The sequence below is a fragment of the Geospiza fortis genome, unplaced genomic scaffold, assembly GCF_000277835.1.
Source record: "Geospiza fortis unplaced genomic scaffold, GeoFor_1.0 scaffold192, whole genome shotgun sequence".
In the NCBI taxonomy this organism is placed as follows: domain Eukaryota; kingdom Metazoa; phylum Chordata; class Aves; order Passeriformes; family Thraupidae; genus Geospiza; species Geospiza fortis.
The window spans coordinates 1537137-1554081 of NW_005054315.1; the positions used below are offsets into that span (position 1 = coordinate 1537137).

The 16945-nt window shown below is 37.9% G+C and overlaps 1 protein-coding gene across 2 annotated transcripts in view; it reads left to right on the forward strand.

Annotated features, from left to right (window-relative positions):
• MYO16 (myosin XVI) overlaps nt 1-16945 on the forward strand; it is a 326118-nt gene that overhangs the window by 294101 nt on the left and 15072 nt on the right. For both annotated transcript variants that reach the window (XM_031056227.1, XM_005419960.2), the window contains exons 33-34: nt 9317-9475; nt 12636-12727. In XM_031056227.1, coding sequence (XP_030912087.1) covers nt 9317-9475; nt 12636-12727 — 251 coding nt within the window. The remainder of the gene's footprint in view (nt 1-9316; nt 9476-12635; nt 12728-16945) is intronic.

Consider the following 16945-nt stretch of genomic DNA (forward strand, 5'->3'; position numbering starts at 1 on the left):
TCTTTCCTTAGGGGCTGATTGCAGAACAATCCTGACATAATAGTAGCATTTAGTGACAGTTTTTAGCCACTGATTATCTGTATTTGTGCACAGTATGGATGTTTATCACACTGCATCTGCAATAGCCACATGTTCTTGCTTTGAGGTTAGTGACGGTGTCATTGACCATCACTCTATCCTTTCAAAATGAACTTTAAAACAAACTAAATAGATATCTAAATTCATTTGTTGTCTTAGAAGCTCACTTGGAAAGCAAAATATGAATGTTTTCTGAGAAGTTTTCCAGAACAGCTATCCCTATTTGGTGAGCAGGATTACAGTACAGGTGAACCAAAAATATTCCTTGGATTGCTCCTCAGGAGCAGCTCAAACAATTTATCTGCTCAGTCCAATGCAGTCACTTATGCCAAGACTTCTGAGTTGCAGTCACTGCCAGAGCTGGTATAAGAAATCTTGAAAAATATCTGTAGAAGCATTCTGGGAGCAGTAAATAGACCTGATGTGATGCTTCTGGGAGTATCAAACCCCTGTTTGTTTGTTTGTTTGTTTGTTTGTTTGTTTGTGGTTTTTTAGGTTTATTTTTACAATATTGGAAACTCTGTTTGAGGAGGAGGAAGGTTGAGACAGTGTCTCGTCACATAGTTTCTTTCAAGAGCAGCTAAAGCCCAGCAGTAAAGGCTGTTCTATAACTGAGATACCACACAGAAACTTAAACAGACTTAAATGTCCAAGAAGAACTGCTGTATCCACACAAACTTGAAGAAAACAGTTTAAAAAAGGGAAGCTGTGTTTCTTAGCAAATTACCTCCACCTCTTCCAGCACATCAGCAGTTTTTAAACATGCAAATACAAAAACAGACCCTTTGGTCAACCAATCAACACACCTAGCAGTCAATAAAACTATTAACAGTAAAATCAACTACTTCTTTTCCATATTAGACTTGAAAAGATGGGGAAGAGGGGGACACGGAGGGAACAAATGTTTCTTCTCAGGCAGGATATTGTCCCAGGCAGTGGGACAATGACTGCCCTCCTTCCTGCCCTGTGTAGTTTGTTATGGACCTCAGAATGGCCTTCAGAGATCACTTCCTAGAGATGTGATAAATTAAATCCCCAGTCTCTGAAATATGTGCCCTGACTGGAGTCCAGCTCACTTGCTGCACTGAAAAGATGTTTCAAGTTCTTGCTCAGATACTATCAGGCAGGAGAGATGGCAGCCTGTCCAGTTATTCTTCATCCTTTACCACTGTTTGAGAAGGCTGTTTTCTCCACTTCAGAATGGTATTCTTAATCTCATGATGGGAAAAAAAAACTATTTCAAACAGGCCAGAGTGCTTCAGACAGGGAAAAAAAAAAGGCATTTATGTTATCCGTCCCACACCAACTCTGAGAGTTTACCTGATCCAGAGATATCTCTGACATTACTTCTAGGAAAGAGGGAAAGGTTTGTAGCTTGTAATGATTGACACTGAAATAAATGTAAAATGAGAGCGCTGTCTTTCTACCAGCACAAATCCATCAGAGAAAGCAGAAGAAACCTTCTTGTTCTGTACTTTCCAGAGCTGTTATTTACAAAATTATAATTGAGCTGATGGCTCTTAAGGGCTGAACCAGACCTAGGAGCTCCTGCAGCTGGTTCTGCAACCTCCTTCTTACTACCAGCCTCATCCTCTGAAATTTGGCTGGCTGGTATCACACTAACACAAAATTCTTCAGAGGAACTCTTTCCTCAGGCTGAGTGAGTTTTGTCACCTGATATTCTCCAAGGCCTCTGTCTTCTCTCTTTGCTTTCCAGTGTTTACACAAAGCTTCCACAAATGCCGCTTCCCTGACAAAATAAGTGGCCTGTTTCTGTAGTTAACTGCTCCATGGTAAATACCATGCCTGTGTGGCTTCTGGAGTAACACCATGTGATAGCTCCACTTACACAGCTCAGAGAGAAAGAATGCTGGGAGTGACAGTACGAATTCACTGCTACCCTCCTGGGAGCATCACTGGTGGGGGGAGAATCCTAGACAATTGCTGCTGTAAGGGTAGGCTTTGTGAGGTGAAATAAACCAGTGAGTAATTATTGCCTCTGATGGCAGTGGCAGCCAGCAGCACAGCTAAAAGGGTGAGACAGGGAGCACATGCTAATAGGCTGGGGGAATCCTGTCTTGACAGTTTTCAGCCTGCTCCATTTCTTTCAGCAAATAAGATGCAGCTGTTTGCCTCGAGCTCTCAGCAGACAAAGTAAACAGTCATGTTACAGAGGGTCACGGTGGGACTTCGTATGAGTAAACTGAATTACTCTGAGGCAATATGCATTTATCCAGCAAGAGGACACCCCAGACAACCTGTGCTGAGGGTAACTAGCAAATGGCACAAAGAATGTCTCAACAGTAAAGTCAGAGCAAAACAGGGAACGCCAAGTGTAATTGAAAAGGTACAAGAAAACACAGGGGTAAACATTTGACTCAAAATAAAATGGTCTGTTCTTATTTAAACTTCTTCTCTCTTTCCTTCATCAAATAATATCAGCAAATTTTCTGAAATTACCATATATTTTTTCCCCTCACTTCACAATATCCACTTGTCACAGTAAACGAAAAAAAATATCCAGCGTCAGCCATTAGGATTCAGTGTATTCCTATTTCATCAAATAAAATCTGCAAATTTTCTGAAATTGCCATATAATTTTTTCCCCTCACTTCACAACATCCACTTGTCACAGTAAATGAAAAAAAATATCCAGGTTCAGCCATTAGGATTCAGTGTATTCCTAACTTTCCCAAGAAAGAGTGAGAGCACAGATTAGAAATCCCTTCTATCTGCAAAGTCTTGACTTTCAGATGCTGGTTAATAGGATCCATCAGTTCTCTCTTATTAGCATGTTTAATAACAAGCTGCTTGATTTGAAATTTGCATTTTGCTGGATACCAGCTGTAGGTTTTAGAGAAATTTATTTAGCTTTTACATTCCATGGTAGCACAGGTACAAAAATCTTCTCCTCCTGTACTACCTGAATTTATCTGCCAGAATTTATGTATTTTCCTGTTTTCATAGTTGCTGATACAGAATATGTAACTGTGGATCTTGATACCAAAAACTGTGTATTGATAATCAGTTATAGAAACTCATGTTTTCCATTAATGGGGGAATAATGTTTGATTTCATACTGAGATTGTTTCAGCTTTAGGACTGAGATGCGTCCTGCCTAGCTTGTGACACTGAATTTCCTCAGCTGGAAACTCATCATTAGTTCTCTGGAAAAGAAATGTGTGCCTTGAAAGAATGGTTGTGTCAAATCATACTGAGAGGAGTGCATGGCTTCATTTATACCTGAGCAGAACAGGGAGAATCTGCTCTCCCTGTACAGTTACGATGAAACCTTTAAATGTGGCTTTGGTAGAAGCTGCACAACAGTTCAGTGCTCCACCAGCCCCATATGATTTTGAGGCAGTTTTTCTTCCATATTTTTCCTTTTTTTTTTCTGAGATAGATTAATACTGACCACTGATTTTTGGTTGTGGTAACTAGTGCTGTCAGAGTGAAGGGCTGTATCTGTTTTACTGAGCCAATGCCAGGGAATGTCCTTGGAATGGCAGCTCACTCCTGGGCACAGCCAAAGTGCAGAGCAATCCCCAGCCTTTCTTGGGACCTGACAGGCTGGCTGCCTTCCAGATAGATCTGGGAGTGGTTCAGGAAAAGACACAGCTCCAGGGACTATTCCCAGTAGATGATTTGGATTCCTCTCCGCTGTGGAGAGCAAGGACAGTGCAGTAGTACTGATATGGGTCTCTGACCATTTGCCTCAGGGCCAGAGAACAGTTGTGATCACATTTGAATAACCAGGGTAGACAAAGCAAGCAGTGCTGCATAAAGCATCCAAGGTAAGCACGAATGGGATCCAAAACCTGCTGAAAGCAGTGGAGCCTTCTGTTGTTATTACTGAGCTTTCAGTTAGACTGTAAGTGAGCACTAAATGTTAAAAGGAGAAGTATTTGAAAAAGAACATATGGGGACGAATGTATCCATATACATTATGGATGTACCTACATTTAAATAAAGGAGAGCAAAACAAGGGATTTGACAGAAAAGAAAAATGCAACCCTCTCAGGTGAGTTACTGCTGGGCCTTTAATAATACTGGTTTTCATATCTTGCTGTACAATGAGTCTTTGATGATTCAACCTAAATTCTGACATTAGTCATCAATTTATATTTTGTCTTTGTACTTTATAAAATAGGCTAAGTATATGATTTCCTTAGAAAACTTATAGTCTCTTAAAATATTTCAGTTTTGTACTTTAATCTGTCATATAAATAGAGCTAATACTGGCTCATTTTCTAATTTGGTGATAAATCATTAGTTCAGGCTAAATACTACTTATGAAATAACTATGATGCTTAGGGCCATACATTTTTTTGTTTGAGAAAAAAGAGTTTTATAATAGGATATTTGGAAGTCATAGCCCAGTCAAGACTTTAAGTCAATCTTTTGACAAAAAAAGTTTTAGCATGTAGACTTTCAGTGTATTGGTTTCTTTTAAAAGTGAGATAGTTACTAAAAAATGGGGGCGGGTGGGGGAAGCAAATACATTAATTTCCATCATTGCCATACTCTGATTTTTTTTTACAAAATAAGTGCAATTCTGTCCATCCTGTGCCTTATGATTTTATCTTGAGTTTTAAACTCAGTCTCTTCCAAGAACACTAATAATGAGCAACTGTGGGTTTCATGAGCCGCCTGTTTTGCATACTGTTCCTCTTGCACTTTTCAAGTAATGCTGATGTAATTAATTGTGGATTTGTTGGAATATGGAGCTTGCTTTTAGTCCATACATACTCATTAACTGCAAGATTAGTCAGAGTAGGACTTCACTGAGTCAGAGATACCTTTTTGGCAAAGTCAGTTTACTGAAATAATAGTCCAAACACTGTTCACTTTTGCAGACTCTAGATTTTTCACTTTAAGCTTGTTCCTCTTATTCCTCTTATAATCATGAACTTCCACCATGCTCTAGAGCTGATACATCTTTGTAGCTAGTCTCTTGCAAGTAGGCATGGATGTCTCTACAAATAGCATTTATTAGCAGCTGAAAACTGTTAAAGATGTCATTACTCTAAAAAAAAATAATATTGAAACCTGGTAAGTAATCCATCCATCTAGTGAGAATAACAGAGCACAAGTCTGAAAAAAAAAAGATTTGTCATGTTGGTGAAGATGTGAAAATATAGGAACCTAGTTTTAGAATGTTGATAAGGGATGAGAGAGCACTGCATACTTGTATCTGCAAGGTTTGATGCCAGCAGGAGCACATCAGCATTCATGTGGAGAAAAGTCCAAACTTCTACATTAAGTGACTAAGAAAACATGAGGGGAAAGTGCTTTTCAGACCAATACTTGAGAGGTAAAGTAGGAATCAGTAGAAATTCTAAAAAGAAATATTATGATAAAATGTCAGGATACACCTTTGTTATGCTCAGGGATATTTTGAATAGTATGAGGCAGGACAGAGAGGGATACCTCAGCACAGAAGATAAAGTTAGGACCTTCTGGCATGTTTAATGAAAAAGTAAATGCAAAGTGCTGCACCTTGAAAAGTACAATGATATGGGGACTGGGGGAAACAGCCCTGGGAAAAGGGTGCTGAGGGCTCTGGGAACTGGACAGGAGCTGGCAGTGAGCCTTGGCAGCAGAAACAGCCAACTGCATCCAGGGCTGTGTCAGTCATTCCTCCACCCAGCACTCCTTGTTAGACCATACCCAGGTACTGTGGCCAGTTTGTGCCTCCCACTGCAGAAAGATGCTGATAACCTGGAACAAGTTTACTCCAGTAATCACAGAATCACAGAATTGTTAGGGATGGAATTGACCTTTGGACATCACCCAGTCCAACCCCATGGCAAAGCAGGGTCACTACAACAGGAGCATGTCCAGATGGGTTTTGAATGTCTCCAGAGATGGAGACTCCACAAGCCCCCTGGGCAGCCTGTTCAGTGCTCTGCCATTCTCAATGTAGAGTTCTTCCTCAGAAGGTGGAAGGTGAAATTTCTTGTGTTTTAGTTTACAGCTACTGCTCCTTGTCACTGAGCACCACCAAAAAGATTCTGGCATCCTCTTGACATCAGCCATTGGGATATTTATTTATACGTATTGATGAGATCCCTTCTGTCTTCTCTTCTCCAGACTAAACAGGCCCAGCTCCTGCAGTGTGTCCTCATAAGCGACATGCTCCAAACCCCTCATCATCTTTGTGACCCTGCACTGACCCTCTCCAGTCGCTTGTCTGTGTTGTATTGAGGAGCCCAGAACTGGACACAGTGCATGTTCAGGGCTGGAGCATGGTCCTGTGAGCAGAGGCTGGGGCAGGGGGAGCTTGTCCAGTGTGGGCCAGAGCTGATTTCAGGGGCTCTCTCCTGACCTCTGGTTGAAGTTTGCTGATGTACACAGTTAAACTTGTTCTATAGACTCACATGAATCTCCTCCAATGAGGAGCTGAAGATGCCTATATATAGGAAATTAGTTCAAGTACCTTTATATAACCTAGATTATTTTGAAATAAAATATAGGGTTCTTTCCCACCCCCAAGATCAGCTAAATAGGGCACTATGAAATATATTTTCTCTATATAGTTTTCTGTTCAGAAACTAAAGGGGTGTATTTCTTACCATGACTGAATATAGCAAATGGGATAGAAAATTTGTGTCTAGATAGCCGTCCCCAAAGATATGCTGCATATATTCCACTACTTATTTTTGCCAATTTAGTATGTTATTCTAGCTTCATAGTAGCTATCCACAGTTCTTTGTAGTATTTCATTTTACAGATATAAAGAAGAAAAGATTTTTTTTTCCAAGAGCCCTTTGTTAATGCCCTGAAAAGATATCAATGTACCTATGAAACAAAAGGCTTCTGCAAACACCAATGCAAGAAAAAGTCTTTCTACTTGTTCATTCTCAAATGAATTACACATGTCAGGCAAATCAATAAATCTTTCGAATATCAAGAAAAATAAGGATCCCAGCCACTTCCCCAAGAAGCTTTATGTAAAAAGTGGCACGATAATTATGTAGGTGGATTATGATCTATAGGCAAGTGCACTGACTAGTAACATCTAAAAGTGACATTTCCTTTTCAGACAAATATAAAATGAGCTGCAAAGATGCATTTTGCAGTCAACTTGCTTGTACAAAAGCTAAATCAGGCATGCTCTTATAATTGTACCATATGCATTTTCCATCTCAGACTTTCCATCTCAGCCTCTCCCAAGTCAGTTATTGTGAGTAGAGCTGGCCTAATTTTTGCAATACAAAGCACATTTGCCTGAAGATCCGTTTGATGAAATGTTTTATTTTATGTTTCAGTGTCACGGAAACAATCCAATCAGATCTGACAAAATATAATGATCAAGGAAAGAGGGCAAGGGAGGAAGGGACAAAAATCAAACAAACATGGAAATCTTTTATCTGACAGTTTGAAAATTAACTTTTTGACTTTTCAAGACAGATTTTTTAGATAAAGAAATATTAAGAACAATTCAGTGTTAGATAACTAAAAGCTAAACAAAAAAAGGAAAGACCTTTTCAATTAAATTTTTTGAGGGAACCAGAATGGATTTAAAACTTCCATTTCATTAATTAAGTTTTTAGTGTTGGGGCTTCCATGGATTTTTTCAGATGGATTTTTATTTCAGGCATAAAAATGAAAAATTGACAGAACAGTCAACATTAGGCTTTAAAATCTTCAGGTTAAGCATCTCTTACCTGGTGAAAAAAATGCTTCTCCTTCCCCTTGAAAAATTTTCATGTGCTTGAGATTTATAAGAATATATCATATGTTTGGGAAAGCTGAGGATGTTATTGGAAGTATGGATGAATGCTCAAATGTTGGTTATAATTGCTAGTCTGTTGACCTCTATTGGTTCTTGCTATCATTATGACAACCAAAATCAAGGAATAACTCTCTCAGAATTGTCACAGAAGGAACATTTTTATTTTAGAGTGTTACAGGAGAACCTTTGCACCAGGGTCAGCTATAACACATCAGCCCTGCAGTTAAGGCCAGGCCTCAGAGGGAGCAAAAATAGTCTGGAAGACTGAAATGGAGAAAGCACCAAATTCAGCTTTGCCTTATATGAATCAAACCTGACTGTGGCAAGGAAAGAATATGTATATATGTTCAACACACACAAAACCCCCCAAAAATGCAAAAGAAAAACAAACAAACAGAAAAGCCACCAGCCAAAAACAAAATAAAAACAACAAAAAAAACACCAAACAAACATAGAAAAGAGAAATAAATCCTTAAGAAAATGCATAACCTTGCCAGTGCAGCATTTCATCAGCCCTGTCACACTGGAGTGGAGTGGGGGATACAGGGACACAGGTACTGCAGTGTGGACCCTGCTGCTGTCCCCATCCACCTTGTCTTCCAGCTTGGAATGTGTCCCTGGCCCCTGAGCTCCAGTGGGGAGCCCCACTCAGGCACAGCCGATGACTTGAGCCTGTTTCTTGTGGAGCACTGGGCAGACAGAGCCAAGGCAAGCTCAGAGGCAGCTCCAGGCACTTTGCTGTGAGCTGTTCTGATTTTCCTGGACGTGCAATCAGTCAGAGGGAGAAGAAGATAAGGGCTTTGTTTTGCCCTTCTCTTTGAACAAATGCTAAAAAGCTTTGGAACTCCTACAGGATCAGACCTCCTCTTGATGTCTTGAAGAAATTTAACTAAAAGGCTCTGACTTGAATAGCTGGCACTTTATAGAAAATGACAAGTGATGGCTGGAGAGCCCTGAGGCTGGTAAACAATGGCCACAGGGAGGATCTGCTGGAGGGAATATTGCTACTATGGTTTAATCTCAAAAGCCAGTTTGTTTCTTGTGGTAGGTGGTAAAAGAAAAGGATAAGATCACATTATATCTGTTTCTAGTATCATTTAGTGCAATGATGAAAGGCATTGCAATGATAACAGTGCTATGCAAGCTCAAGTGAAATAGAATCTTAAAATAGAAACAATTCAAATGCTTGGTGAGCTATATCCACTGATATTTGTGGGGGAAGAAACAATACAAATGAAATTTTGTAATGCCTTTCACTCCCCTAAACTTTAAAAAGCTTCAAGTGGAGCAGTAACAAAAAAACCCAACAAAAATCAACCAACCAAAAAAAAGCAAAAATCACTGATTTAAATCTTTCACTTTTATCACTGAACTTGTTAATTTAGTGATTAATTTAATATAGCAACTTGGTCTGTCTTTGTTAGTTTAGTTTTCATTTAATTACATGTGAAAGGCACTAGTTAAAAGGAAGCTGACAATAATTTTTTCTGTTTCTGTCAGGTGCTGAAACTAATCTGAACTTGAGGAGCAGGGAAGATCCAAATACATCAGATCCTGGATCAGAAACGCAGGATAAAAATGCAAATAATCATGGAACTCAGTCATCAAATCCATTGTCCAGTTCTGTGACTGCTGAAAATGGAAATTCAGTATCAAATGGTAAGTAGTTTTTAATCCCAAAATACTTCTGACATAAAATTGCTGAAGTGTTTCCTTGAATGAGCTTTGTAAGGTATAGTCAAGCTAGAATCTTCTGAGTCGTGAAATATCTCTTTCTGGAACTGGCTTAACTTTCTATGTGTGAACTGATAAGCCCCTCTCCAATAAAAACTGAATGTGAAGAACATAAAACAACCTCTGCTAAGGAATTTGTAATTCCTTCAGCTCCAAGTCTATAAGCAGCCTAAGTTCTGGAGGACTGAATTTTGAGATTCTAAACCTATAACCAATACAAATGGGACAGAAAATAGGAAATCAGGATCTCCCTTTGCTGTAGGCGCCGTACTAATGAATGAGATATTGTTTATTATTGCAACACAAAATGGTACAAGAGCAGTGACAGATATTGTTTCAAGGTTCTAAAAGCACTAATCCTAAGGAAATAACACTTCTCTGAGTTCAGATTTTTAATAGAAGTTACTTTTTCATTTTGTGTAATGAATATAATTGCTCTTATTTTTTACTTTATTTTTGACAGAAGGAGCAGCACCTTTCTACATCTCTGTGCTATAAAACAGTGATTTCACCACAAATCTTCCATACTTAGCAGGATTCTTAGTCTGAAAGAAAGAGCTTTTTGCCAAATACAGAAAGTATCAGACAGCCTGAAAGAACCTTTTACATTGCAATGCTGAAAGTTGTGATCCTACATCACCCAAAACAGTGCCACATATAATTGCAGCAATAATGTTTAGAAAACTTAATTTTGGAAAAAAAAAAAAAAGCCCAATTCAGCTTGCTTTTGAGTAGTTGCAGGAAAGCCCAATCCAGATGGTGTTATTTTTTACTCCAGACTGCACCCTGATTAGCTTAGGTTCTTGTAATTTTGCCTCTGGCCCAGCTAAACTGATGCTGCCAACCTTGGACTGAATTAAACAAGGTCTTGCTCAGTGCACAACTGTGATATCCTAATATTTACTTAGGGGTACGTAAAGGAAAGCTCTTAGGATGTAATGAACAACTCCATTTGTCTTTCCAAGCTCTACCAAGCCTCTGCTTGCCATGTCTGTGACAACATGCTGTTGCTGTACATGGCAACTTTACTTATTTGATAAGGCCAATTATCAAAGTGCTTTTTACAGAAATAAAAAGAAAATCATTGATAACCTGATTCTTAGCTCAAGGCTGTCCTGGGCAGTCAATGCTAAAGTGTATTAACATAGTACAAAAGCAATATATTTTTCAGAACTTGCTGTTTGGCTTAGGAACGTATTTTTATTCATTTATGGTGGTCTAGAATTATGAAAATATTTTACATTTTAGCTTCTCTTTGAATTAAATGAATAGCACCTACTTTTAGAAGGTACTTTGCATTAAAATTATGTTAATTTTTTACTACTTTATTTGAGATGGATCCAAACTGAATCCATGTAAATATATTTTTAGTTCAGGAAATTATTTGAAAAAGGGAGTTGTTTTGCATTGACAAAAACTGAGATCTTTTAGAGGGAAATTTATTTCAAGCATTTCATTCAACCAAAAATCATGGGATCTTACAAAAGGAGAATTTTTACCTGGAGTACAGAGAATTTAATGTAGACAAGAATGCAATAGTGGTACCTGACATATAATTTACAAGACTAGCAGTACACTAGATACCTTGGATGTCGCACCTTTCCCCTGTACATACCTAATATATAATTTCCCAGCTTCAAAAAGTGATAATCTCACCTCAAAACAGCACATAATTCCAATTACTGAGAGGCCAGGTTCAGATTCCCTTTGCAGCAAGCAGTAAAGAACTGAAATGCTGGACTCTCAGATTTGACCTGGTTCAAACAAGGTCCTGAGCTTCAAATAAGGGATTCGCCTTCTTCACTGTCTGTGTGTTCACAGGAAGTCCAGATGATGTAGAAAAAGATCCATATTTATGAATACTTTACATGAGCTTTATTCAGAAGAACAAAGAAAATTTAAAAAATGTCCCTAATTACAAAGTTATGGGAAGGGATTGTTATAAGGGGGAAACTAAAAGGAGAATAGAGGGGCTTTAAGGGGTTTTAAGCTTTGTTTTAATTCTCATTTTCCTACCCTGATTTTGATTGGTAATAAATAAATTCAGTTCATTTCCCCACGCTGAGTCTGTTTTTCCCGTGACAGCAACTTGTGAGTGATCTCTCCTGTCCTTATCTCAGCCCACAAGCCTTTGTTATATTTTCTCCCCCTGTCCAGCTGAGGAGGGGAGTGATGGAGCTGCTTGGTTGGGCACTTGGCATCCATCCAGAGTCAGCCCACCACAAGCACAGCACTATGAGGGCTGCTATGGGAAAAATGATCTCCAGCTCTGTTAGCCCAACTCACAGACCTACCATGGTGTCTGTGATTCTTGTCTGTGAGGTGCTTAATAAAGCCCATTGTGGACTCCATTTGTTTCTGCTCCTCCTTTTGCTTCCCTTCATCCCACCTTTCAGATCCCCTGCAGTGCTATGTGAATGCTACTCCCACTGCTGCAGAAGTGATGGGGAAGCACAAGCTGTGAGCCTCACTACAGGATCGACTTTGCAGAGGTGTTTGTTTCTCTTGACTGCAGAAGGAGATTACCTGGCTGTTTTACACTGGGTGACTGGTTTTTACACAGCTAAATTTTGGACAGCTAATTCCCACATTGAGAGTGCATTATAGTTACAGGACTTCCAAAAAACATGTATTATACTGAGGGGATGAAGTTTTGAATCCTGGACCTAATATTGACTTCCTGTGTGGCACAGAGATATAATTTGAGAGCAGAATGCTGCAGGCATGTTTTTTTCCATTTGCATTGCTTCTGCCATGAAAACAAACCAGGGGAAGAGGAACCAGGGATTTCTGCATTGCAGGAGGAATCCCTGGCCAGTGTATAGGTAAAGTGTTATTTGCAGGCTTTTTAGTTACAATTGCTCCTTCTTGTCAACCAGCATGCATACCTATTATATTATCCCTACATGGTAAAAAAGAATTTTTCTGTTTCAGTAAGTATGGAAATATTAAATATTCAGGAAATATGTGATTTGGGTTTTTTTTGTTTCTTTTTTAGTAAAACATATCAAAGTCTTTTGAGCCACATTTTGAAATCAACCAGTGCATAAATCTCAGATTATAATTTAGTATTCTTCTGCTTTAGGATTACCAGAGGAAAATGACTTTTCCAGACTGTCTGCCGGCACTACAGCAGGCTCATCGATTCAAAGGCACAGGGAGAGCCACACTAGTCAGGTAAATATTTCATTGATAGCCTGCTAAACTACTAAAAGAGAAAAAGATCATAGTAGGCACATGTTGAAAGCTTTCTCTTGATTCAGATTTGGGTATTGGCATTGAAAAATGCAGACTTCTTTAACAGGTTTGTATTGAGCTAAAGACAATAATGAATTTACTACCTTTTTTTTCCATTGGAAGAATAATCATGCTGAAAGGTTTTTATAGTGAGCTCAAAATTTATGAAACATATTGTTGCTGGTTGTGAGGATGCTATTTCCAGGCAAGAAATATGTCTTTTAACCCTGAGAGGACCAAGATATTATCTCTTTCAAGATACTGATTCATTCATACCAGAAATACTTGCATGAACCTGGTAGAATTAAATGTATAATTATATCATACTTTTTAATTTAAAAACAATGAAGACTTTAAAAATGCTCTTCACAATTTCTGTACAAATATCAATAAGTAATAAAATCAAAATATCAATTAAAACAGCAGCAGGTACTAAGGTAATGTGATGCTTGCATTGGTTTTCTTAACATTTCTAATGAGCTAAAGTAGTTTTAAAATTGCAACATAGATTAATTCTGATGTGCATTAAATGAACAAAAAGGGATTGTGGCATTCACATTTTCTGAAAAATCCCTTCGCCCAGGATTTTTCTCCTGGGAAGCTGAGAAGCCTCAGAGAAAAAAAGGAAAACAATAATTATCTGATTTGCTTCTTCTGTGTTTTGCTCCTTTGGAACGTGTTTGGAGATTGTTTATCCAACAGGTGATTGTTTCATTGGTTTCTGCTGTGAATTATTTTGACTTATTGGCCAATCAAGGTCAAGCTGTGTCGGGATTCTGGAGAGAGAGTCATAAGTTTTCATTATTATCTTTTTAGCCTTCTATAAGGATCCTTTCTGTATTCCTTAATATAGTTTAGTATAGTATTCTTTAATATAATATAGCATTATAAAATAATAAGTTAGCCTTCTGAGAACATGGAGTCAGATTCATCATTCTTTCCTTCGTCTGAGGGCAACCCAAATACAGTAAGGGATAAACTTTTTAATAAGATATTTTTAAGTTCTTTCTTCAACATTTTGTATCAAATGTGAACCACTTTACCTTCTAAGTAGCCAATTCCGGCATGAGGGCATTCAAAAATTTTATTATTATATTACTTTACTTAAACAGCATTAGCATATTCTCCTGTTGTCATTATGTCTTCAGTGCACTTTTCCAAAAGGGTAGTCCCAAGTCATTTTTTTATTTGAGATGATTGTAAGAAGTCTACAGTAAAGCTAAATATTGTCCAAATAGAAAACAAGTTGGAGCTAAGAGGACTTTTCTCAACAGAAACCTCTCATTAACAATTGTACCATTTCCAAACTATTTTAGCAGAAGGTAAGAGAAGTGCTTTATCACTTGTTGTCTGGGGGGGACAGCTGACATTTCATAACAACAAAACACTGGCCTTAGCCAAGTTCTGAAAACCCTCTTGTGAAAAAAATACTTTCTTCTGTCTCCAGAGGAGTATCCTGGATGAGGGTGTTTCCAGTTGTCTCTGTTATATTTTTATTACATTAACGAAGTACTTATTACCTATGAGACTGGCCAAAGAGACCTTTCTGGCAAATGAAAAGTCCAAGCCTCTGACACTGCTTCAATTACAAACCTCACACAGTGAGAAGCTTTTGTCCTGAAGCACCTCACACCTCTGTTGCTAATGAGCTTACCTGGGTCAAGATGGTCATGTTTAGATTACTACATCAGGACAGCACAAAAAGTTAAATGAACTGGGTACAGGGGAGCCACTGTCCTCTTCTTCAATTCTTTGCAAATGGAAACAACATTTAAATGTTTTATTTTAGAAGTAAGTTGTTAACAATTTGCAAATTTGTGCTTTTTTATTTTTCCAAAAGTACTTGCCAAAACCTTAGCACAATTTCTTTTCAGTATTTTGAAATGCCACTTTTCAGTAAATTTTCAGATGTTTTGCCAAAGTGTTTCACAAATTTTTAAAATAAATTCCATGAAATGTACTCGGAATTGCACGTAGGGACAATCCTTAAATTCAAGCTCAGTAAGAACTGTGACAAGTTGAGAGAAGAAACCTGTAGTTCTGTGATTTTTGATACAATTCCTTTAATGAATAAACATCTTCCAAAATGGTGTTGCCAAAAGAAAAAGCGAAAAATGTTCTTCTTCCCATAAAAAGAAAAAAAAAATCTTAAAAAAAATCTATGCTCACAGGGCTGAGAATTCTTACTGTGAAAAGCCTTCCTCAGCATTGCCAAAGCATGGCATGTATTTGAAAATGACTGGCTTTAATTACTGTTGACATTTCTTAGCATGCTGCTAGAGACTCTAACAGCGTACAAGCTGATTGTAAAATCAGCCAGGCTTCACTGTAGCAACCTTATCACTTAAAATAATTCTTGCACAGCTGTATGAAGTGGGACATATTTTATCACAGGTCCATGATTGACTAATTGCTCTAAAGAGAAAAATTTAGTTCCTTGGATATCTTGGCAGACACTGTCACTTCAGCTAAAAGTAACTGGTTCTCTAGCTTTCAGGAGCTTCCAACATTTATGGGTTTTTAAATATCTCCCTGCTAGTTCCTTACTGAAGTGACAGTGAGGGTTAGTTCACTTCATTTGTGTCACAGGATCTCAAGGTGAATATCCATTCCATTAAGCTGAGACATAGTGGCTGTGGTACCATTGTGTTGTCACATCAGGTGCTAATTACCTGCATCACTGCCTGACAGTCCTGCACACTGCAAATCTACACACTCCAGAGACAATTCTTCAGGTCAGTGTCTGTCAACATGCAGTATATGGATCAATCTTTTAACAAACTTCTTTAAAAGTAATTACCAAGCGTAAAACATCATCCACATGATCATCCTAAAATGAAGTCTGCTGAAAAAAAAAAATAAATATTTACTGTTGGTCATAAATGCTAGTTTTCTAGGGCAGTGGTTACAAAAAGGGCAATTTTTCCTGAATGAAAAAGAATAAAAATTGGAAAATTCAAATACTAACAAAATATTTCTCATTGGAAAGTTATGGAATAAAATTCTACTTTATTCTTTTAGAAAAAGTGGAGGAGTATTGAGGTTTAATTTTTGTCTCCTCAGGAATGAAAGAACATACATCAAAAGAAATAAAAGAGTTTTGCATGTCAAAAGAACAACAAACTATGGGGTTTTTAAACTACTACCTTTTTCTTCAGACTGTTTTGTGGTGTTACAGCTATAGATTTCCAAGTGTTTTTTATCAATAGATTGAAAAATATCACATAAAAACATAAAGAACCTAACATCTGATATAGCAATGTAACTTCATCTTCATTCTCTGTGAAGATGAAAGTTGAACCATGGATTTGGGGGTGAAACCAGTTATTGAAAAGTTTCATGTGCTTTCGTTTGTTCAGACAGTAGATCTTTCAGAAACTATTTGCTAGCAGAGCCACACATTTTCTCCTTCCCAACCCAGCACACTAGCTGTCCTGTGTTTTGTGCTTTCCTTGTAAACTAAAACATTCTAGTCAAGGATATTCAAAAACCAAAAATCTACAGTAGAATGGTCCTGCAAGAAGCAGTATCCTAACCTACCCTTACAAGAAAACTTTACTCTTAGGAGCAATGCCTCTAACTCAACTTGTACAGGAAGTCTTACAGTAGCCTCTTGCTCCCCAAACAGCAGAAAACTGGGAATATTCCTTTTCCAGTCTTGATTTTAAATTACAGATTTAAAATTATTTAAGTAATTATTGCTTCAAATTGCTTCAGTGATTTGTCTAAACAGTTTGGCAGTTCCAAGTGTACCTGAATCTTTAGTCTCAAATTCTTATGCCATAATTACCTTCCAGAGGCAAAAACCTCAGCAAAATGAAAGAGATGCTTCTTCTGGTCATTTTTTTCCATAAACTTGCTTAGGTAAGAAATTCTGATATGACTAAGAGTCACTTCTATTCAGTCACACTCTAGAAAGTGATCCCAAAGCATATTGGCTATTCCACAAATATTGAAATTGCTTAGAAGGGTCTAAAACCCAAAACCTCCTCTAAAGTAAAAAAGCTAAAATATTGATCCTGTGCTCTTTTCTTTTACACAGAATATTTTTCAGTTCCTTAACCAATCCAATAGGGTGTCTCCAGACTGTTTTTAGTGATTCCTCTGCTCTCAACAGCTGCTATGAGTGTCTGTGTTTAAAAGGGCATAAAGACCGTT